A 25,251-nucleotide genomic window follows, 5' to 3' on the forward strand; every position below is an offset into this window, starting at 1 on the left:
TTTTCTCAGCGTTGCGAAACACCCAATGACCGCACTGGATCACGTGGACATACCAATGCAGTCAGCAGCATCCAAACCTGACTGAAATGATTGGCATGATGCATTCTTTCCATCATTAATGAGAATAAGGAACACGTTGCACATCTCAGCTTCAGGTATGTTCTCTGCCACTTCTTCTCTAATGGTCCAAAGAATACTTTGGGAAGGAACAAGAGCGACTGACTGCCTTCAAGGCCATACTTCCTTCAGCATATAAAGTTACTTACCCTGCTAATGGACGTTCAACTTGACGCTCCTCCCACATATTCCTCCTCTTTGATATCTCCAATATCCAGCTTCAACTGCTTTGGCAACGTTTTTTTGTCAGAGAGCACTGTGTGTGGATGCAGTAGACTCGATGTCCCTCGAGGGTCACAGTCTTGAGGATGATTTCATCAAAGGCATATATAGAAGGTGCAGCGCCCGTTGGCTTCACTTCTATTTTGTTGTGTAATTCTCAAGTAGAACTACCCGCATCAACGCAGGTCTGACCATACTAGGCTTTGAAGGAGTGAGAGCTGTAATAGCATGGGAAATTCTACTGAGGGGTAGGCTGGGAGCGCAAAGAGGGATACGAGGGAGGAACATCTAGCCGAAAGAACATTACCAGGGGTAAGTAACTTGTCCTTCAAATGGATTGTGTCCTCCCACGTATTCCTCATCTTTGATAGACTCCCAAAGCAGTCTATGTCTTGGTGGAGGGAGTAAGAATGTTGCCATCAATGTTTTCCATGGACAAAATGGAGGACAGCTTTTCTAAAGCTTCCATCCGGACTTAGGGTAAAATCAAGGCAGTAATGCTTAGTGAAAGTGGGTTTTGTAGACCACGCAGCTGCCTCACTAATGTTTTAAAAAGGAACACCTCTTTGCAAAGCAGAAGAGGTAGCCATGTCCCTAGTGGAATGGGCCCTCAATCCTTCCGAGGGATCCTTGCCGGCCAGCCTGTAGCATTCTGAAATAGCTAGAATTAACCATCTTGATAAGGTCTGCTTTGTTACAGCTTGACCCAGTCTGTGAACCATATAACCTACGAATAGTTAGTCATCCAGACAAAGTTTTGACAACCTTGAAATGTAGATGCTCAAAGCCCTAGGTTGATCAAGCCTGTGCAACCTCTCCTCCTCCTTGCCAGGATGAGGTAGAGGATACAAAGTGGGTGACACCATCTTTTGTCCTAAATGAAAGTCTCAAATTACCTTGGGTAGAAATGAAGGATTAACCCTCAGGACGTCCTTGTGAAATACTGTCAATAGGGGGTTTAGAGGATAGTGCATGCAATTCACTCACTCTACGGGCTGAAGTTAGTGCTACCAACAAGATGGTCTTGAATATTAGTAACCTTAAGGGACAACAAAGGAGTCGTTCAAATGGTGCACACAAGACATTTTAACAGCAGATTAAGTTCCCAAATGGAAACCTGAAAGAAAGATGGAGGGAACACATTAGTGAGTCCCTTCAGAAAATGTATCACCAGAGACATTTTAGCATCTTAAAAAATGAAGTTTCCTCAGACGAGTGCTTGAAGATGGATGGCACCGCCAAATAACTTCTAATGGTCCCAACCTGGAGCCCAAGATTGGCTAAGTACAGTAGAAAGGATAACACCTCTGGTATTTTGCATAGCAAAGGGTCCACATTCTTGTCCCAGCAACAGCTGCAGAATTCGTTCCAATGGCAGCGGTACAAATACTTTGTTGCTGGCCTTCTGGCCGACAGCAAAATCTCCATTATGTCATCTGGGAGGTCCCAATCCGCATACCTCAGCCTCTCAGAAACCATGCATGAAAGCGGAGTATTTTGACCTGTGGATGAAGAACCCGACCCTCCTCTTGCGAGAGAAGGTCCTCTCTTTGTGGAGGCGTATTAGAGGGCAGATGGACATGTCCAGAAAGTCCGGGTACCACGTTCTCCTGGCCCAATCCGGGGCAATTAGGATCCTGTGTCTCCTGAACTTTCTCAACTTTCTGATCACTGGAGGAGTGGAGAACTAATCAACAGGTGAGCTTGCCAGGGACAGCGCATCCCACGGGTACCACTGTTTGGGGGAAGGGGTCTGGAAAGGGATCAGGCACACAAGCTGGCATACTCACGTCCCCTATTCTCCACGAAGGAACAGTCCCGAGCAGCATCATCCATTACCACCAGTCACCACATCAGCACAGAGGGCGAAGTCGGACCCGAGGGACCTCACCCCCGGGAGGGCTGCAACCGTGCCCTAACGCCTCTGCGGAGACCAGATGAGCGCAACACAGAAAAGCTTTCAGCGCCAGTCTGATTGCTCTCAGCTCCAAAAGAGTGATGTGCAGTGTGGACTCCGATGTGGACCAACGACCGCTGATTGTCAGATCGTTGGCGTAGGCTTCCCACCCCATGAGTGAGGTGTCCGTCACTACCGTTATCTCCGGCCAAAGTTGCCAAAAGGGTTCTCCTTTCAGAATGTTGTCCTCGCAGGCCCTGCTTGGAACCTGAAGTAGGTCTGACATGTTGTCTGAGAATTGAGACCATTGTATCCTGAGAGCCCACTGAATGTATCTCATGCGCAGGCGAGCCTCTGGCACCAGAAAAATGCAGGATGCCATGAGGTCGGGTAAACTCAAAAAGTCGCAGCAGGGAGATGCAGGGCACTCTGAAACTTGGAGACAATCTGCAGAATGTCTTCAGCCCTCAACTCGGGTGGCAAGCTCTTTTCCAAGGATGTATCCAGTACAGCGCTGATGAATTGGGCATTTGAGATGATGTCATATGGGACCTCTTGTTATTGAGGGAGAAGCACAGTCTGAATTGTGGCAGGTGACGTTGAGATGATACAGGACTTGTTCGGGAGAACGCGCCCTGATCACCCAATCGTCCAGGTAGGGTAGACGTGAATTCCCCCCTCTCCTCAGACTCGCTGCCACCACCGCCATCAGTTTTCGTGAAAAGCCTTGGGTGTAGGTCAGCCCGAATGGCAGAACTCGAAAATCATAATTAGAACCGGCAACGGCGAACATCACGTACTTTCTGTTCTTATGATGGATTGGCACATGAAAAGAAGCATCCTGAAAGTCCAATTTCACCATCCAATCCTGGAGTTGGAGGGCCTGAAGGATCTGAGGATAAAGTGTGACCATATTGAACTTGTCCTTCCTGAGGAACTTGTTCAAGTATCTCAAGTCCAAGATGGTTCTCAGACCCCTGTCTTTCTTGGGGATTAGAAAATACAGAGAATACCCTGCTTTGTTCCTCGCTGCTACAGGTACCGGTTCTATAGCTCCTTTCTCCAGCATGGTCAACATTTCCTGCACAAGGAATGGATCAGGAACCTTCAAAGAACAGCTCCCCGGTGGATGGTTCTGAGGTCTCTGAATGAAGGGGAGGCAGTAACCTTAGGCTATGGTATCTAATGCCCAAGCATCCAAAGTAATGTCTCGCCATTCTTTCAGATGCCGAGACCGTCTGCCTCCCACATTATTAGATGGCCCATTGTCCTCATAAATGGAGGTCAGCGATTTAAAGAAATGCTTTCTTGGTAAAGGAGTGAAGGTTTTTTCAGGTAAAGGCGTCAAAGGCTTCAACAAATTCAAGCCCGAAGCTTGAGGAGTCGATGTATTTGCCGAAGACTTTTTTCGACTGTGATGGCACCGAAAGTTTTGATGGCGCAGCTGGCGTCAACCCCGATTTGGCTTTCGACTTATGACTCGAAGGATCCCTCAATGATTTCTCATCGTGGCATCTCGATTGGGGAACTGGCCTTCGTCCCGAGTTCTTGGACTGAGGGAGGCAATAATATACTCTTAGATTAATAGTTAAGAGTATAATCACCTCTCTACATGCCCTTCATTTACATAGGACAAACATGCATACAACTCTAAATGAATAGGGTTGGTTATACACAGACATATACATAAGTAATGATTGACAAATTATTTCTCCGTTAGTGTAGTCAAAGGAGAACATTTCCTCTCTGACACTACCTAGTCTCAAGGCAAGTAGGCAGAGAGATCACACGTGCTAACAGGGTCTGGAGAAGAGCGCCCTCCCTCTCAGGGAGACTTCTTCACCTGGGTTTCCAATTCTATTCTACTACCCTGATACCTCTTCTCTTATGGGGAGCAAATCCCCGCCCACCTCAGGTTGCCACCCGGACCCGGCAAAAATACAGCCAGCAAGCATGGGGGGTGGGGGAGGGGCACAGAGCGTAAAAATCAAGTTAATAATAGAAAAACCCAGCTCGTCTCCCGCGCACTCATTCCCAGCACCCCTTATCACTGCACCACTCCGACTCCCTTCTTGATGCGTCCTTGATTGAACAATACGCCAACTAAACTCCATAATGAGCTCATCTGCTTCCAAATATACACATTGCAACCGTGGCAGAAGTCCTGTCTGGAAATTGAGCACACAGAAACGTAGACTTCCATTGTGGTTATGGAAGTGAATGTCCACAATGGGTGTGCACTGGCGCCATGTGTTTTCGCATACTCATCACACATGGCCTGCCTGCTTCAAGGGTATTTGGTTCTGAATATTTTAAGCATTTCTTGCCCAAATGCTTCCCATTCGGCGGGAGTGGAGGCCTTAGTGGGATAGGCTATATCTCTCTCAGGAGAGGAGTCCAACAAGGACGTCGAAGTAGGTGATTTATGGTTCCTCCTCTTCGACTTCCTCAACGACGAGGAGTGGTTGGTGGGAGCCACTCCTCGACCGGGACCTTTTTCACCTTTTTTCGAGAAGAGTCGCCTCTCGCTTCGTCAGAAGAAGGTTTCGTCGACAGGGTCTTAGGGAAATCTACCTACTGCCAATTCACCCTTACACTCCTTCAGAGCTTTTCAAGTCATCGATTTACACTTTGAACAGGCTGAGGTCTTGTGCTCCACACCGAGACACCACAAGCACACTCGATGCAGATCTGTCAGCGACATCTTGGCATCGCAGTCTTGACACTTTTTAAACCCGGTCTCCGGGGTAGTTGGTGTCCAAGATGAAGGCATATTTAGAATATCTTGGGGAAATAATGAAGCGCACCATAGTTATCGAAGCGTAGGCTTACTATCAAAAACGGAACTGAAGCAGACGGGCGCTGCACATGCTATATATGCCTTCAACAACATCATTATTGAGATGGAGGCCATCGAGGGCCATTAAGTCGACTGCGTCCACACACAGCGTCCTCTGCCGAAATCTTTTTTCAATGAAGCTGGAGATATCAAAAATGAGGAATACGTCGGAGGACACAATCCATTCGAAAATACCTTTGTTATGGAGTCCTATTTTATGTTATCTCCATCCAGTGGCAGGGGAGGGTATGCAGAAGCCTTTGAGGTAGAGGTTGATGCCTGAACCAAAAGACTTGTGTGATATTTTGATAAAAACTCTGGATCTATCAAAGATGGTCTGTATTTACTCACCAGAGCCTGCCTTTCTCCATAAGGGAATAGTTTCTTACTGTAACTCCATTTCTCCAGCATTGGTATCTTTCATGGATTCACATGCTTAGAATATTCCCTGTCGTCAGGCTGGGAATCCTCGTTAAGTTATATAGACCTTTTCCATAGGAAAACTTCCAACAATTTTTGTGTCCTATCTACATCGTTTTTGGGCCGCGTACGGCAGCGCCACTAGGACGTAGAGGTATAAATAGCCCCGCCCCCTCGGCTCCCCCAGATTTCGACCCCCAAAGTATGGGGGATCTCTGGTTTGCATGCATAGGGGAGGCTGGCGGGCGCATGTGAATCCATGAAAGATACCAATGCTGGAGAAATGGAGTTACAGGTAAGAAACTATTCCCTTCTCCAGCATTGGATCTTTCATGGATTCACATGCTTAGAATAGATTGTATAGCAGTATCCGCAACATTGGAGGTGTGTATGAAAACCAATATCACAATAACCATAATGCATATTTATCATGGCAAAACATCACATTATAGTATGATAACAGTGAAAACACCACACTTAAAAGTACATTAGCCGAAGGATGTGACCCCTTAATTGGGGCTTACCTTATTGAAACAGGTGCCGTAGGACTGTACGACCCATCTGTGTATCCTCAGCATGTTGCTGTTCGAGGCAATAATGCTGGGTAAACGTGTGTGGTACCGACCAGGAAGCCGCCTGACATATCTCCCAGCGGAATTCCGGACCACAATGCCATCAAAGAAGTAGTGGATCTCGTCGAATGGGCCCTTGGACGCTTCTCCAGCGGTTTTCCAGCTTTTGAGTGACAAAGGAAATAGCAGACGACACCCATCGGGCTAGTCCTTGTTTTGAGATCGGTTTACCTTTAGCCGAAGGGCCATAAACCACAAATAGTTGTCTCGTGTCTCTGAAGCTTTAAGTGCCATGGAGGTAACATTTTAAAGCTCTTTTCACGTCCAATGTATATGGAGAGTCTTCTCCGCAACCGACGAAGGTGTTGGGGGGAAAAAAAGTCGGCAGCACTATAGAAGAGTGCTTATGGAACATGGTAGGCACTTTAGCAATGAAATGAGGATTAGTAGCCAACACAACTTTATTATTGAAAACCCTCAAGTACGGTGGATCGATCACTAAAGCTTGTATTTCTGACAGTCGTCGAGCTGAAGTAATAGCCACCAGAAAAGCCAATTTCCACAACAAAATTTTTAATGACGACGATATCGGCTCAAAAGGGGCCTTCATCAGCGCTCCCAGAACCAGGTTAAGACTCCAGCTTGGAGGAAACTTTTTCGTGGGAGGAAAGGTTCGGAAAAATTCTTTAAGGAAATGTTTAATCAGCCGGTCACCAAAAAACGGAGTTGAATGGCTCTTCCGAGTAAATCTCGAAATGGCAGCCAAATGCACTTTTATGGATGAAACAGACAAGCCTTTTTGAGCTAGGAGTAGCAAGTATGGTAGAAGCTGTTCCGGTGTGATAGTAAGCGGGACCAAACCTGGTTGACCTGCGCACCATATGCAGAATCTCTTCCATTTGTATGAATATGAAGCGTTTGTGGACGGCGCCCTCGCCGCTTGCAAAATGCGACGACAGTCCGCTGGAATCTCTAACGTACCAAACTCGGAGAAATCAGGAGCCAGGCTGTCAGACTGAGGCTGTCGGGGTCGTGATGCCAAACAACCCCTTTCTCCTGAGACAGAAGGTTCGGGATTTTCTGGAACCTCATTGGTTCTGCCGCTGAAAGATGGAGTAGATCGGAGAACCACACTTGTCTGGCCCAGTATGGGGCCACCAGGATCACCCGACATGGATATCTGTGGATCCATTGCAGCGTCCGACGTACGAGCGGAAACAGGGGAAAGGCATACAGAAACTTGTCCGTCCACAGGAAAGAGAACACTTCCCCTAGTGAGTCTTGCTGTGGCCACCTGCTCGCGTATTGTGGGCATTTCTTGTTGTCTCTTGTCGCAAAGAGATCGAGGGCCGGACGACCCCATTTCTCGAAGACACGGTGTAGTTGTTGGTCGTTCAGTTCCACTTCGTGTAGTCGATTCATCTCCCTGCTGAGAGAGTCTGCTTGCACGTTTTTGACTCCTGGCAAGTGGAACGCCAATAGATATATCTTCCGCTGAAGGGCCCAATGCCAGATCTCCTGGGCTTCGGTCGACAGAATTCTGGAGCGAGTTCCTCCCTGTTTCCTTAGATAAAACATTGTTGTTGTGTTGTATGGCATAATCCGTACAACTGATCCCTTTATCTGTGGAAGAAAGGATTTCAGGGCCCAACGCACCGCCCTTAATTCCAGCAAATTGATATGAAGGCCGGACTCCTCCAATGACCAACGACCCTGAACCTGTAGGGAATCCAGATGAGCTCCCCATCCAATTAGAGAAGCATACGTCACCACTGTCATCTGGAACACCGGTTCCAGCAAGGGCATTCCTTTTGTCAGATTTATGGTAACTCTCCACCATTGAAGCGCCTGCACGAGTTTGCTGTTGATGGTCAATGTGTCCGACCAATGCCCTTGACTCTGTACCCATCGATCCGCCAAGAATTCCTGAATCGGTCTCATGAAGAGACAATTGTTGATTAAGGGTATGCAGGACGACATGGTCCCCAGTAGGGACATGTACCTTCGCACTGACACCCTGGTGTCGACTTTCCAATCCGATGCTTTTTGCTGCAGTTTCAGAACCCTTTCGACGGATGGCTTTACCAGTCCTGACTGCGTCTGGAACTCCGCCCCCAGAAAGACCAAGGTCCTTGATGGCGATAAGGAGGACTTTGAGGTTTATTGCAAAGCCCAAACGTTGTAGGAGGCACATGGTGGCATTCAGACTTTCCTGTGCCCTTTCCGGAGACAATCCCCTCACTAGCCAATCGTCCAGATAAGGGTACACATGATGACCTTCTTTCCTTAACCAGGCTGCTACTGGAGCCAGACATTTCGTGAACGTCCTGGGAGACGATTTCAGTCCGAACGGGAGGACCTTGAACTGATAGTGGGTTCGTCCGACGACGAACCGTAGAAATCTTTTGTGTCGTCGACGCATCGGTATATGGAAGTATGCGTCCTGAAGGTCTAGCGACAACAAATCTCCCGGTTGTATCGAACAGATCACTTCTTGGAGTGTAAGCATCTTGAATTTTAGATTCTTGAGCAGTTTGTTGAGAGCTCGTAGATCTAGAATGGGACGCCATTTTCCATTTGGTTTCTTGACGACAAAGTAACGGGAGTACACTCCCTGTCCTCTTTCTGCCACCAGGACCAGTTCTATAGCCCCTTTCTGCAGCATAAGCGCCACCTCTTGCATTAGTATTTGAAGGTGGGGCTGCGTCCAGAACACCGGTGGAATGCGTGGTGGCTTGCCCTTGAACTGTAGAGAATGGCCCAAATGTATTGTGTCCAAAACCCATTGGTCTGTTATGCACGCCCACTCATCGACGTGACGAGATACTCTGCCTCCCAGGACTTTCTGTAAGTTGTCATTGCTGGCTTTTGGCCTGTTTATCCTTTGTCTACGAGGAGTAGGCACCTAATCGTCTGGAGGTTTGGTAATCTCTGCCTTTACGAGTAGCTTGGGCTGCACGTCTGTAGCCTTGGCTAGAGTAGGAGGGTCTGCTGAAACCTCGGTCTCTAGATGATCCAAACCGGGAGTTACCCGATGCTCCTCTGAAGGGACGAAAGGAACGAAAATTCCTACCACTCTGGAGGGCTCCAAGGGAACGAGCCATGTCAAGGCTTCATCCACTTTCTCCCCAAACAGGTGTTCTCCTTCGCACGGCATATCCATTACCTTATATTGTACCTCTGGTCTGAACGTCATGCACTTAAGCCAGGCTTGCCTTCGTAACACTACGCCATTGTTGATTTGCTTAAAGCCTGATTACGCCAGGTCGACAGCAATGTTAATGGAATGATTGGAAGCCTCTTCTCCCTCACGTACGAGCAGCATGGCAGATTTCCTGTGTTCCTCCGGCAGATGGTCCAAGACAGGAGCTAGCCGATGCCACATTTCCCTATCATACCTGGCCATAATAGCCAGGGAGTTGACTGCTTTAACTATAGTCGCTCCAACCCATCGCACTTTCTTTCAAAAGCATCTTGTCTCCTGGCTTTGTTGTCTGGCGGGGTCGTGCATTTGTGTTGCGACCTTGCCGTTCTGGCCGCCGCGGCGGATACCACTGATTCCGGTGAAGGTTGAGACGTCGAGCACTTGGGAGTCGATTCCGGAGCCTTGAATTTCTTTTCCAATCGACCTTTTACTGCTTGTTCTGAAAAAGGGTGCCGCATGGTTTTTAGTCTCTCCTGCTAGACATGGTCTAAAATGGGGATAGCAAATAGCGCCTTTCTTCTCTTGCCCATATAATCGAACAGAAAATCTTTTCTCTCTTCTTCTGGGACTAGGCCAAACTCCGCACATGCCTTACCCATCATGGCATGGAAAACACCCACGTCATCAGGTGGTGATGGCTGCGCCGGACTCTTTGGAGTTTCCATTTCCGCTTCAGAGTCCCATGTAGGGTCCCTTGAGGGGGATAACGAGATGTCTGAACCCGACCCTTCACGTTCCGACTCTGATATTTCTCCTTCTTCCTGTGGACGAGAACGAACTTCCTCAACCGGGTAAGCGGTAGGAATTCTGGATGGAGGGCGAGGAGCCAGGCCTGGCTCGTTGACGACTGGCGAAGCCTGTAAAACTGTCGGGACAAGCTGAGGTAATCGAGTGTCCAACCGCTCCAACAGCTTCTGTAATGTGTTCAACACCTCCAGGGACAGAACAGCCTGGGGATTCAGTAAGGAAGAGGAAACTGGAATGGCACTTCCACCCAGATCGGTTGGTTGTGCGACCGGATCACGGTCATCCTCCGCCGACGAGATGGAGAAAGCCGCTTCTGGTTGCATCAAGGCCTCAGGCGGGATCGGATCAAAAACCTTTGGTTGCCATCCCACCGACGGGGCCACCGTCGACGATGACATCTTTTCCATAGGCGCTGTTTGACCTGACGAAATAGCTGTAGGAAGAGCCGTCGCCGAAGACAAAGCAGGCGTCGACGACCGGATCGTCGTCGATGAAGTCTGTGGCGCAGGGCCTTGAGGCGTTCCCGCCGTTTTTTACCTCGACTTATGACGAGGACCCTCGACTCGAGGTAGACTTATGACGGTTCCTGAGGAGGATTTCGATGAGTCTTTTCTCTCCTTTTAGATGAGGAGGAAGAAGGCGAAGCCTTATGTGAAGAGGAGGACCTCACAGGATGTTTCTCCGAGGGACATTTTTCAGATTAGCGCGATTTCTTTGCAGGAGGCTCCGCCGACACCAATCGACGAGGGGGGACAGGAGACTTAGATCTCGAGGCTGTAGAGCCTACCTCCAATGCCGGGTACGCACCCGCTCTGTCATTGAGCCAAGTAACCAGGCGTCTGTTGCGGTCTTTTAGGGTCTTTTGTGAGAAGCCCTGACAGATCTCACACCTGTCCGCCGTATGATGAGGGTGAAGACAGTAAATACAGTCCACATGCCCATCTCCTTCATACACTTTCTTAAGACCGCATGTAGCACACGGACAAAATAACGCCTTTTTTTTATTGTTAATTTGTTTTTGGTAGCAAAACTTAATTTACATCTTTACAAATTTTACTCACTTACAAACAATAATCGTCGTTTACAAAATACACATCTTAAAATCCTTATCACATAATAAAACACTTTAAATACATAACGCCTTTACAGACATTCTTTGAAAAGAAACAGTCGAAGAAGAAGAAGAACGCACAACCTCATAAAATAGTAGATACTCGTGGTAATCCCACTACTTTGGAAGACTGTTGAAATCTGAGGAAGCCGCGGGGTCTCCCGCTATCTGTTGTCTATTGTAGTGGAAAGCTATAGGTTTAAATTGTTTTAACAAAACTGAATGAGATGGCAGTCTGGCCTGTGATGATGGAATGGTGTGCAAGTACGGGGTGGGTCTGACAGTGGTCATGACAGCTGGCTGGTTAGTATCTCTAAGATTGGTAACACCTATATGTCTTTCTTCTATTCTACACTTTAGGTGTTTGCCCCGAGACAATGGTTGCCCAACTTCCCAAGGAACTTCTAACTTTCCCTCTCCTGTCAATAGTTGGAACTCACGTAATAGGGAATGGCGCCTTCTTTCGCCCAGAGTCACGCCGACACCTTTTTCACCCTCTTGTACCAAACCCTTCACTATAATTCTCACTTAAACTGTTACCCTCCCACCACGTTACTGTCCCTCCAATCTCCCACTCTGCCATTCCACCTCCACCCTTTTGTCTTACTTCCTTTTGCACTCCTATTATTGCTACAGCTTCCATCTACAACTATTCTCCTTCCTCCGTTATTCCTTTCTCTGCTTCCTCTAACTCTACTCTCCCCACCTCTTACTGGTTCTCTAGTTAAATTTCTGTCTACAACAATATCTATTCCTACTATCCCACTCACTGTCCCTTTTCCCGCCCTACCTCTACTACTGTTCCTATTCTGCTACCTCTCTACCACCACTGTCTTTCTCCAACCAGACCTTTAGTGCTATTGTGCCCCACTCACCTCACTCGCAATCCCCTAGTCAGACCCACCCCAGGGGCAGCAAGGCATAAAATGCCCTGCACACCCCTCTACTACCACCAATCTCCTTCACTCGCTACTCCCACCACCTACTTTATTTACTTCCAGTTAATACCACCACCTCCAACACTACTTTAGTCTGCCACTACTCCTACTCTAATATTCACACACTCTCCCTCTCTCACACAAACACTCCACAGACCTCCACCTTAAGGATAGCCTCTGCACTCCAGTCACTCTCGATGGTCTCTTGGACACTCCTCTGCCACCGGCCCTTACCCAACATCAGCCCACAGCAACCAAGTCCCAAGCTCCTTCTTACATATCCCTCCCCCTCTCTGGATTTGACACTTACCCTACACCAATGGCTTACCTTGTTTTTAAGGGGTCTGACAGCGGAGGATTTGGGAGGTTACATAAGGGCTTTAAGCCCTGCCCTCTTTTCTACATGGCTTTGCTGTATTAGGGTGTTCCTCTTGGTGAACTGGCTCTTCTGTTCTGTGGTTTTTCTTGCAAGGATGTTATGCAGCGCAATGTCAGGTCTAGCCATGGTACTGTCATGGCAGGCAAGGAGATGGTGGGAGGAGGCCCGTCTACACATTCTCTGGCAGCCAGGGCTGATGGGGTCAGACTCCCTCCCACTCCTGACAGGGGTGGATCAACAGCCCTGTCCCATAAGGGCGTTTTGGTGATCTGAGGCATTCCAGACAAAAGGGACATCCTTGTCTTCAACATCTTCTTTCATGTATGGACCTACATGACTTGAAAATTTCAGTATGCGATTGAGGTGTGTACTAGCGTCTAAGTCTATGACGTAGAAATCTACTTCGAAGGTCCCTTTGACATTGGTGTCTCCTTAAAAAAAGATGACCAAGCGGAATTGAATAGCAGAGAATCTCCGGCGGCCGACAAGTGTCGACAGTGCCCATGTAGCTTTTACTGAAGCCTTTTCAATCAGTTTCTTGGGTGCATGGGCCCAGAACTTATCAGTATCCCTGCTAGTCATGGAAGATGTGGTGGGATCTGGTTTCTTCGCAACCTGTTCTAAGGAGCAGAAGGAGTTGCCTTTGAAAAAACCTCCAGCATTTTGAATCTAAACTTTTCCCACTTTTCTGCAGGAGCGGATTTAGAGGGGAAACTTACCTGGCGCTTGTCGGGTGAAGAATCTGTTGCAGAAGAGTAGTGATGCAGTAGCTCCTAGACTGATTCTGAGAGTGCTTTTTAGAACGCTTCTTGGGTCTTTTTCAACCGCGAGCTCCGGCGTTCAGAGGATTTTCTCTTCAAAGGCATAGTACTCTGAAATTTAGATGCAGAGCGACCAAGAGCGAGCTTCGACCATCTCTCCTTCAAGGCCTTTGAAGTCATCGATTGGCAGGAGCCGGTTTAGGTGGCATGATGGCCTGTGCCGAGGCACCAAAGACAAATCCTGCGAGGATCTGTAATCGATCAATAATGTTCCTAGATCATGCATAGAAAGGGAACTAGGGCAACAGGGAGCGGTGCAAGCTAGTTATACTGTCACCAACAACATGTCTAGACGCTAGGATGAAGCGTGTCGGGGGACCTCAATGCCGAAGTCGCAGGGCATGGCACCCCTCCCTCCCCTCCGTGTTGAGAATATTTGTTCGACATATGCAAGCAGGAATCGATACATCAAAAATGAGGAAACTTTGGGAGGACAGTTCATTAGAAATAGGGATTTTGTGAGATGAATAATGAGTCCCAATAGTTTTTAGACATGATAGATATACTTTGGCAAATATTCTGGAATTCGTCTGGTCTTGCTTCTCTAACACAGTGAGAGCATTGACAGTAAACATTAGAACTTAGCGAATTTCACATGCATGCATGCTTTAAAGAAAACCACTATGTGTTGCAATAAAAACACTTACTTGCTGTGGCAGTGCAGTAGCAAGTCAATAATAAACGTCTGCCATGCTTTTTCCTTACTAAGAGCATCAAGTGCTGTTGGAATCAAAGCAAAACATAGAGTCATGGCTTCCAACGCTTCACAGCAAACTTGTTCATCTTCTGGGTTGGGTTCATTTCCTGCATTGGTCTGTAAGAACAGTGTTGAAAATTACCAGATAAGTTAAAATACTGACTTTACACATTGCATATTCAAGCGTGTCTTCTGAAAACAGAAGCAGATCATCCTTATCTGCATTTAAGGGGAAAAGCTTACAATAATCTACATTCATAAAACCTGCATTCTACTACCTTTGGATATCTAGACCTCTCCCACATCTAACACAATCATTTACCCCAACTGAGAAAAGGGAACCACAAAAGGGAACCACAAAAGAACAAAGTGGGAGACCAATGAACCATGGATAGAGGATCATCAACTAATGCAGATTCAGAGAAGCAAGAATGGTTCAGATCAGTCGATCAGGCAATCTTAAATCAAAGTTAAAAGCTTTGAAACAGCCACTTCAAATACTTGTGGAAGCGATTACGCGAACCAGCCACTTGGAGACAAATGCATCTTAAATGAAATAGAAAAATTCTGGGAAGGCCTCACTAGAACCATCAGCCCATAGGTGTCCAATATGGCTGTTTTTTTTTTAAATAAACAAGCTCCATTTGACTGACACTGCAGGCAGATTTAAAAGAGAAAGATTTAAGAGACCCAAATTAAATGTTGCATCTCAAGTAAGTGCTCCAAATAAATGGTTTTGAAGAATTCCCCTTAGCACACCAAGAGTCCTTGTTAGCCTTCAAACACAAGGGGTCCCTTCAGTGAAAGACCTTTCAAGATTTCATGAAGCTTTACACGAGAGAATAATGATAAATTATAAGTTACACACAGTAGTGACTAACGTACTCCTAGTCCATAGTCCCCTTTGCTCCATACTGTATGGGCGTCCATCGCTAGGGACGGGAGACGGAACATTTTTCACCAAAAAAATCATCTTCCCTCTAAATTTAGATGCATGTGGGGGCACAGCATTGGGAGCATGCGCTCCCCTGACTCTGCCCATATGAGGGATGCCCATACAGTATGTAGGAAGGGGACGGGACGTAGAAGTAAGATGTGTTTATGTAGTGTACACAACATGCCTGATTAAACACTATCTATTGGTTCAAAAGGCACAACAATGAAAGCAAACAGAGTTGGTCAAATACAAACCCACCAGACAAGACGAGCAGAACCAACAGGCATCAGCCTAAATGACCCGTAGCATATTGGATGGCTTCTGCCATTGGCCTGAGAAATTCACGGAATTGATCCCTTTCACCTTACCTTTCTGCCTTGATAAAGACCATCCGGGGTTGAAACACGTGTCAGCTGACCTTCTCTTTGCAGGCAATGTGTCTAGACTATGTTTCAATGTAAATAAAAACACACTTGTAAAAACCACAGCTTAAAACGCGTAAAGATCCTTTTATCTGAAAGGGTCCTAATACTCTTCTTGCAAGGTAACCAGGACGTCCCAAACTCCTTTCTCAAGAGGTATTGGGTTTACCTCTTCCAACCTGTGATCTTGCAGACCTGATAGAGTCCAAGCAAACTACTCACTGAGCTCAGCACAGGAGTGTTCATTACCTAGAACCCAACCTTCTTCTCTACATATTTTAAAGATAGCTAGTTCTTAAAGAGGATGAACAAAATATTGAAACCTTTTTCCCTTTACAATTATCTATGCGCTTGGCAGTGGAGTCAACATTGTGACAGTCATTTCTTTCAGTGGGGTAAAAACTTAGCATTCTACAACACACAGCAGTAGTGGCATCAGCTTACTCCGGAAGAACCCATATCAAATAATTAAAAAACATGGCTGTCTTAGTTGAAATGGGGATGAGGGATCCCCTCTCATCTAGATGCACCACAGAAGGAGCAGGGGAAGGATGAAGACTGACCTTCAAATCGAGTCAGAGAAAAGGGATTAAGCCCCATCCCTAGTATCAGGACTTAAGGACAATCTACTTAGAACTATCTCAATGAAATAATGGATGCAGTAGCCTGAACATAAGGAAAATTAAATAAGCAATTATTGATATGAAGCAAGATCATGCAATACTCAAGCAAAACACAAAGGGAACTAGAAGGAAGAGTCTCAGGATTAGATTTTGGCCTTTGAAAAGAAAGTAGCTAATCTAACTGTACAATTAGACGCTAAATAAGAAGATAGCGGAGAAGGGAAACCAATCAAGATCAAAAACAGGACCACATGATTCCCAGAAGACGGGGTATAAAGGACGTCCTACTGAATTCCAGGAGAAGACCATACCGAGACTGAAGAGTCTCCCTCCAGGGAAGCTGCTGAAGATCGTAAGAGGACACTGAGCCTAGGCTCCAAGCCAAAACCTGGTCAGCCATCCAGGGACCTTATAGTTAGATTGCTAAGGTATCCTGTCAGAGACATGCTCATAAGGAGGGCCTGATAACTGGGGGAAGTCAAGTGGGTTAAAACCTACAAAATCATGCTCTTTAATATCTATCAAAAGATCTAGTTTCTCTAAGGAAGTATTTAACAGAAGCTACGCTACTGGTTAGGATAATGAGGCTTTCATACTACGTAGGATGACAAGCAGTGCTAAAGGAAATCGTGCATGGTGACACTCACTCCTTTGTGGATCATGTAAAGGCGAAGCAGTTTTTGGGGAGGGTGTGACCCCTGAAAGCATCGGGAAAAGGAAACTGATGGTAACATGCTGATTGTAACATATGAATGATATGGTATGACTTAACAGCAATGGCACTTGATGGCTTTTGAGGCCCTGTACAGTCCAACTGTCCTGTGGTGCATTAGTGGATGGCCCATACATGAAGTGGAGCCTGTGATGCAAATCAGTTGTGAATTTGAATGCACTATTCAATCCGGTGTAAAAGATGTCGGTGAGGTTCTCGAAGACCTGGGGTTAGGGGATGGGGGATCAGGGGAGGTGACACAGTGTTCCCTTTAATCCGCAGTCATGGGTGAGGGGGGTTGATGTTGTGCAGGAAAAAACCACTTGCACGCACTGCCAGATGGTACGACGACTGGATAGGGGCTGAAGCTGTCCTGGATGGTAACAAAAAAAGTCCCCCACCCCCCCTCACCCCAGAATACTATTGGAAGTTGCAAGGGGCTTTGACTGCTTTATGAACATTCCTTACGGTTGGAAATAGATTGGAAGGACCGCCTGCTGTAAGATTCATCAGGTGAAAGTCTAACTTTGAAAATTTGGATGCATGTGAACTTTGGGTATGGTGATAAAAACAAATGTACCCAATCCGAAAGGAGGCGGGAAGCGATAGCAGTGATAGTTAAGTTGTTATGCACTTATACAGAGATACTATTTTACAGAGAAAATATTATTCATCAAGGTTTTTGAGTTCATGGTACATTGGGAATGAGGAGGGTCGTGAGCTGATCCACCATGAGGTTTTTTGTTTGCTTACTATCCTTCCCTGAACCCCATTCCAATGTCACCCATGCCCACGCTACACAACAGAACTTTGTCTATTTAACAAGGTTAGCAGATGCAAGTCACGAACAGTGACGGGAGCTTTTCCGAACTCATTTTCATGCCTTTCAGCACAATATATGCAAGTATAAAAAACGTTCACACTGGCTGTGCCCACACATTTCCATGTTAGCTGCACCACTACTTGCCAGTATTCCCATAACACTCATTTGCTTTGCACATAATGCCAGTGATGGTACTATAAAAAAGCATGTCCAAGCTTACTTTACCAATATATGCCAATACACCCATGCAAGCACATACACCTGTTGGCTTAGCCATTAAAAATATCATGCCACAATGTCAAAATATGTTCAAACTGGATTCAATGTAGGCTCGTCTACACAGTTAAGAATACTGATAATGCTTGCTTTGTCAATGATCAGTGGTCTGCAACCTTTTGCTCACCAGATGATTTGGACTACAAATCCCATCAGCCCTAAACTGCATAATAAATGGTGAGCGACCATTGAATCGTAGTCAAAAACATTGCAGACCCTGGTCATAGGTGCTTATTAAAAAAAATGTGACGGCACAGTAAGAAATGGCTAGACTGGCTGCACCAAAATGCCAGTCTAGCTACCTAACAACACTCAATAAATTGGCTTTATCCAAATAACAATTGAAAGTAAAACCGGTCATGTCACTTTAAGGAAATGTCAACAATGCTCCAGTGATTCTCCCACCCCACCCACTGCCTCGCACAATCACTTTCATACCCATTTACACAACAGTCGCTCACCCATACACCTTCTCTCACATTTAATCACACTGCATTCTATACATGTACATCCACTCATAACATTCACACACTATTTCATTAAATCCATTCACCCACCAGTCAGTCACTTATACACACATTGTATCTCACTCACAAATGCATTTAGAGGCGTATCACTGCATTCTCCACACACACCCAACCAGAATAATCTGAAGTGCTGCCAAGTGCAGTTGTGAGCAGGAAACCAAGGAGATGAGAAGGAAACTGGAGAAGCTCAGTGTGAGAAGTTACATTTTGGAAAAGAAGCAAACAGCCTAAAAAAGAGATGGCTTTATATGAGTATTGTATCCCTACATCCTTATGTTTCCCCCTCTTCGTTCTGTGGAACTCAAGCTGCCTTTCCCGCCTCGCACAACAAGTCTAACACTCCCTATGTGTGTGCCACGTTATCGAATCACAAATGTACCCTTATATCAACAAATAAAAAAAATATCACTCACTTTTTTTAAACCCAGAGCACTAGTATGGGGGACTTACCCACAGCAACCAGCAAAGGGGTAGTGCTACAGTCTCCTACAGTGCAAAGAAAATCACTGAGTGTGACTGATAAAGAGTCCACTGAATTAGACTCTTGATTCTTCAATTTCATCTGGCTAATCTCACTTGTCATATCCATCAACTCTTCCAGAAGCAAATAAGGAGCGTAGTAGTGCTCAGTCGCTGGCAGCATTGAACTGTGTGCTAAATTCCTTGGTCACACAATTAAACTTTCATTGATACAACAAAAGCCAGAAGAATGGATGATCAATTTTGAAAAATGTTCAGCTTAATGCTCATTGAGCCCATATGAAATAGCTCCTGGGGGTTGGGTTGAGGGGGGGGGGGGCATCAAATGGGGGGAGTGTAGGAAAGAGGAGAAATAGAGTCCTGGAGGGCAGCATATGGGGTTGGAATGGATGGCCCCAGATGATATACCCTCAGCGGAATTCTTGCAAGAATTCCACAGGTTGAGCAACCTCCCCTGTGAGGATCACTCTAGCAAATCTCCCTTGCCTTCGGTAATGTGCATGGTAACAGAAAGACCAGAAGAAAGTCTTATGACTCAAAAAGAGTCAAAGGGTTAGAAACCAATAAACCAAAAGCCCCCCAAAAATTTAAACAAGCTCCTTCATTACATTTTTACGTAACACTACCAGCAGGGAAGAAGTAGCATGCAGCCTGCTATGAAATTGCAGCCAAAAGTCTGCCTCCCAACTAGTGATCACTCCAATTTTTGTAGGGCCTTCTAATAAACCAAACAAAACTATGAAAAAGAATGGCAAAATTAAAAATAAAAACACAAAACGATGCTCAGAGGGCAGTGGCTGATCAGGGACTCCCTAGCCAGTACTCTTGTGGGTTCGTACTTAAAGATGGAGTTGGGTGAAGCAATTACAAGTGAGCTTCCCCAGTCCCGCCAACCTCTGCTGGCGGGGTATGAAGAGCAGTCCGTGAGCTCGATAGATTCATCTTGTGGATCTAAGCTTCCATTAACTGTTAGCCTGCAGGGGTGAATAAACCTGGGGGCGCTTGGACTCAGTTAGGGGTCCTCTTAACGCGTCAGAGCTGCAGGCGACTACAAGCCACGGTTTATATTAGAATCGCTATTCTCTTCAGTAGAGCAGGACATTCTTAACAGTGGAAATATCTTGGCTCTCTTTCACGATATCTCCTCCTTACGTATGAATACCTCGAGTGATGTTGCACTTGTTGACTTTGAATATGCCCAGAACGGATACTGTAGCCATAGATGTGCCCTCTAGAATAGTGAGCGATTATCATGGCAGCTACAGATGACCTCCGCAAAAGGGGCTTTGACCTAAGGAAATCAACTCTGTCCCTTTCTCTTCACCCAGAGGGAAAAGACATACATGTTTTTATTAAAGAACTCCTCATTACCGCAATTTTGAAATTCATGTGAACGTGGATCTTTCTCAGTTTGCAAGGTTGCTTTTACATATGCCTCCTGTCAACATGTCCATGTATTACCCGACTGGTCATGGCCAGCCACTTCATCAAATTCATCCATTCTCAAATAGATTTAATGACCTGGTTTTTAGCTAATATTTGGAATTTAGTGTTCAATCATTGAACTCAAGAGGTCACTCGTACCTCCTGAAAGATCACATTATTTGTGCAAAATTAAAGAACTTTGACCAAATTATGCTCCAGGAAACCTTTCTACAAAACAAACTAACCCTGGATGGGAACTCTACAGTGCAACCTTCTTTGCAAAGTGCTACGTGGAGACCCATAGGTGGTCTACTGGTTGCTGTGAATTCAGGTTGGGCTTCAAATGTGGTTATTTTTGATGATACAAACCTCAGTCTTTTGGCAATTCAGATCACCACCAAGGAACGGGTGTCAAACTTTCTATTAATGAATGTGTACTTTAATGGGGGCCTGGCTTGGAGCCACTGCGGGAAGCATGGCTCCTTAGAAGCTCCTAGGGTGCTCTGAGCACTACGCCACCGGATCCTCTGTCCAGTTTTGCCTGTAAAGGGGAATAGGACATGCCTAGACAAAGTGGTATGAATCGCCCGAAAAAAATATACTGCCGTTTCTCTGCCTTTTCAAGGGATATCGTAGTGACTCTTTACAGCTCGACCCGGGAACCAGTAAGAAAATGGCGTCCTTTTTCACCATCGGAGCCTGATCAACACTACGGAGGAGGTGTCATTCGCAGAAGCGACAGCTGTGACCCACTGCGGCAGATGGGCGAGTATCTACAGGGGCTCGACAGACTCCGCTCCTCCTCGTACATGGCACTCCACCCGACATCTGCGGTTTACCGTTGCTGACGTGGATCCCTCACTGCCATTTCAGGCGGAGACGTTACTGCTACTCACTGTCCCGCAGTCTTCAGAGCGCTCTGTGCCGCCGGCTCCTCTGCGGGTGCCCACTTCCTCTCCCTCAGAATTTCCTGGTACCCGGAATGGGCGTTCCCTCCCAGCTGGGTGCTCCATAGAACATTAGGTACGCGGGTCCTCGGCCCGTGCAGTGTTCCTCCCAACCCTCTATTTGACCAGCGGGTGGGGGCCAGCACCTAGCCAGCGAGAGCCGAGACGACAGCTCAGAGGTGTGAGCACAGCCTGGGGTTCCCCCCCGGGCAGGCAGCTCGCCTCATACTTGACAGCCGGGGACTCCAGGCTGTGAGGGGGTGCCCACCCACGGAGCCCTGAAGGAGCACCAGCAGTGCCCGTCATACCCTTGAATAGCAACAGTGATCTCTGGGGGCCAATGGCAGGATCAGGGTTCAAAAATGCCCCTTGGAGGTCCTTCTCTGCTGCACTCAAGGTGGGGCAAGCTGAGTTACCTGGGAAGCGTCAGGAGGATTCCCGTTTCAGTGACTCTTCCCGTGGATCTGAGCAGTGGGTTGCCTCTGAAGGAATTCTAACGATGCAACATCCCGGATCACTCTGGTACACAGTACCGCCCCCAGCAGCACTGACCCGATTACCTGCCCTGCAAAAGAATCACCAGACCTCTCAGGGGCCCACACATAGCATGGCACCGGCCCAAACGGACCCAGCGAGTCCTGCAGAATATCGGCACGGTGTGTGGCCTCCCGTCATTCCAACGAAGAGTAACCTCCCACGGCACCGGCATCAGAGGCGGATTTGGACACCTCTCTCCTCGCCCAATCACATACCTTGGTCTGAATAACTGCCATGTCTGTGCCCTTGCCCAGCCTCCAACCATTAGTCCACCATAGCGAAAAGTGGCAAAACAACCAAACAAGCGGACAGTGCGGTGCTCATGAGTGGCACCACTCTGGAAATGGCGAAGAAGGGTGACACTTTGGGTGAGGCATCTCCGAGCACTGGCCTTAACCATGGCACGACAGACAAAGCAATCTGCCACGAAAGCTGACCTATCAGACCTGCTCGCTGCCATAACAGAGGAGATCCAGAAGGGCACCGAAGAAGTGACTGAGAAGATCAACCTCCTGGATAAAAGTGACAGAGGTAGAATCCCGGACGGCGGAATTGGAAAACAAATGGTGCAACCAAATCTTTGAATGGGAGCAGGGGCAGGAAAGGATCTCGGCCCTTGAGGCAAGATGTGACTTGCTAGAGGCAAAACAGGAGGACACGGAAAATAGGTCAAGGCACAATAACATTCGCCCCAGGAGCCTCCCAACATCTGTCCCGGACTCGGATCTTGAAGGATGCGTGTCAGATCTGTTCAGATTTATCATAACACTTCCAGACAGGGCCCCGCTTGAATTAGACTGTGTCCACAGAACGGTCCGGAGACAATCCACTTCAACCCCGCCGGACGTCCTCGCCAGGATCCACTTTTACAGCGTAAAGGAGGATATCATGAGGGAAGCTAGATCGATGCAACAAATCACCTTCAGAGGCTCCACCATTTGGCTCTACCAAGATTTAGCGACCTCCACCCTCCAGAAACGGAAGACTCTTAAAGTACTAACTGAATGACTGCGGGAAAAACATATCGTGTACCGTTGTGGTTTTCCTACGTCTGAAATTTACCTGGGAGGGAACCCAGCAACAGATTAATTCACTGAGGGATGCTGAAAAATGTGTGGGGGTCCGTGGAGGAAGTGCTGTGTCTGAGGATGCCCCTCAGGATCCCTCCAAGAAAGAGGCGGGAATGTAATGGTCTAGGGTCCGCAGGAGACACAGGATCCGGAGCCCCCCTCGGAAAGCACCCAAACCGGATTGACTGTCGTAGTTGCCATCTACCTACTAAGGATTGGAGATTCTCCCTTGATTGACTTGGCGGTTACACCGATGCTCTCTACCAAAACCTCAATACCAGATGCTGCAGGGTTGACGAAAGCCCAGGGTCGGATTTGTGGCATAGCAGGGCTGGTGGGGGTCCCGAACTGGTGTGCTGGGATTAGATGGAAAACAAGCCTGGAAGGATACAACCTGTTTGCTGCGTTTGAGTTTCGGCGCTTTTCTCTCTGCTGCATTGGGCCCTGTTGCCCTCATCGGCTCGGTGCCGGAGCACCACCAGTTACCCTAGGTGGTGGGATGTGTTCTATCGTAACGGGATGCAAGTTATGGGGGAGTTAAGGGGAGAGGGAAGGGATTAAACTGGAGCGAGTTGGTTCTGTTTTACCTCTCCTTTCATATTTAGATAAGAAATGCAACACATTGTTCACAGCCATCCTGAACACACACTGTCAGAGTAATTGCCCTGTAGCCGCTTACGGTATCTTCAGCAAGGAAGCGCACAAAGCTACTCCTACTAGTGGTTTGAATGGGGGTGGATGAAGAGAGTGAGATTAGAACTCGCACATGGAACGTCCAAGGTCTCAATTACCCGAGGAAGCGCAGGTCCGTAGAGCATAATCTTGAGCTGTTGGAGAGAGATACTGTGTTTCTCCAGGAGACTCACCTGTTGCATGCTGATGAAAGGCGTATTAAATTCAGAAGGTACAAAAAGGCGTTTTTTTGTACATCGAGGGAGAAAAAAAAAAAGAGGGCTAGCAATCCTGCTAAGGCAGAAAGTTCCCCTATCAGGAATTACGATCAAGAGGGAACCGTGTGTGAGATATCTCCTGGTGAAGGGGCATTTTATTGAGCAACCTGATCCCAATAAGCACTGTTTGTTGCCCCAATGCGGTCCAGGACAAGTTCCTGTGCAACCTGATCCCAATAATCCTGGCATTTGCGGAGGGGGTCCTCATTATGGGTGATGACTTTAACCTGGTTCCTGATCCCCTGATAGACAAAACTCTTCCTTCGACCAAGAAAGATTACACTCAGGCTCCATCTCTCGCGAGACTATTAAGGGAAACTGAAACCATAGACGCATAGAGATTGTATAATGGTGGGGCATGGGACTACACTCATTATTCCTACGCACACATGGGCTTTTCGCGCATTGACCTTCTACTAGTCTCGGGGGCTATATATCCTAGCCTGGACAAAATAGAAATACACACCCGGATGATCTCGGATCAAGCCCCATTATCTGCAAATCTTAGCATAAAAAGGTTCCACTCTCCCCCTTCAAATGTTTTGGAAACTGTATGACTCCATTCTTCTGGATGAGATCATCAAAAGGGAATCTGGTGAGACACTATTTCACTGAGAATTCTCCACCCGACACAGCCCTAGACGTTATCTGGCACGCTACGCTATGGAAGCGGTACGGTCATTAGTGCAGGAGCGGAACAAAGGCAGATCTCAAAGATTGCCACGGCAAAATTAGAGGGGTAGGTAGTATCACTAAAAAAGGAGCTGCAGTCTCGCAGCTCACGGAAAACAGAACAGGTGCTGAAGAAATCTAAGATCGCACTTGAAGTGCGCTGGGCTGATCGCACCGCCAAAGCACTAGCTTACGCAAAATAATCTTATTACAACAAAGGCAACAAAGCAAAGAGAATTCTCGCATACAAGCTCAAAAAGTCAGTAGCAGGGAGTTGTAAGAGCTGATGGGAGAAACCTTTACACTGAAACTAACAAAATGGAAGAACTGGTTAATCACCATAGGACAGTTATCACCATAGGACCACTCACCTCCCCAGAGAACTTGCTTAACTATTTACCCGCCCGCAAATCCCGTACTGCACCTGACCTATTAGACCTAGAAAATTCGATTGCGTTTGAAGAAGTAGTGGAAGCCATCAAGTCTTTAAAAAATCACTGCACCAGGTCCGGACGGACTAACTGCAAAGTTTTATAAAGCCTATGCCCACATCCTAGCCGCGCAGCTAACCACCTTGTTTAATTCCTTTCTGTCCACAGGTGCAATTATCAAATCGATGGCGAAATTATTAACGATCTTACTCCATAAGTCAGGAAAGAACCCGGATCAGGCCTCCTCATACAGATCGATAAACCTTATGAATAACGATGGGAAAATATTTTTGAAAGTGTTAGCGTCTAAACTGAAAAGGCATCTCCCAGATATAACCCGCGATCAAACGGGCTTCATCCCGGGGTGGGGGACACAAGAGAACATCAGACGAACCATAGATCTGATCGAGAGTGAGCACAGGATTGGGGAAAAGCATAGCAGTCCTATCCTTAG

At 47.0% G+C, this 25,251-nt stretch overlaps 1 protein-coding gene across 3 annotated transcripts in view; it reads right to left on the minus strand.

Annotated features, from left to right (window-relative positions):
* The window catches only part of USP9X (ubiquitin specific peptidase 9 X-linked), a 2,614,063-nt gene that overhangs the window by 1,002,761 nt on the left and 1,586,051 nt on the right, over positions 1-25,251 (minus strand). For all 3 annotated transcript variants that reach the window (XM_069636534.1, XM_069636533.1, XM_069636535.1), the window contains exon 26: positions 13,916-14,082. In XM_069636534.1, coding sequence (XP_069492635.1) covers positions 13,916-14,082 — 167 coding nt within the window. The remainder of the gene's footprint in view (positions 1-13,915; positions 14,083-25,251) is intronic.

This window comes from Ambystoma mexicanum, chromosome 7p, assembly GCF_040938575.1.
Source record: "Ambystoma mexicanum isolate Mex_15411 chromosome 7p, UKY_AmexF1_1, whole genome shotgun sequence".
NCBI classification, from domain to species: Eukaryota; Metazoa; Chordata; class Amphibia; order Caudata; family Ambystomatidae; genus Ambystoma; species Ambystoma mexicanum.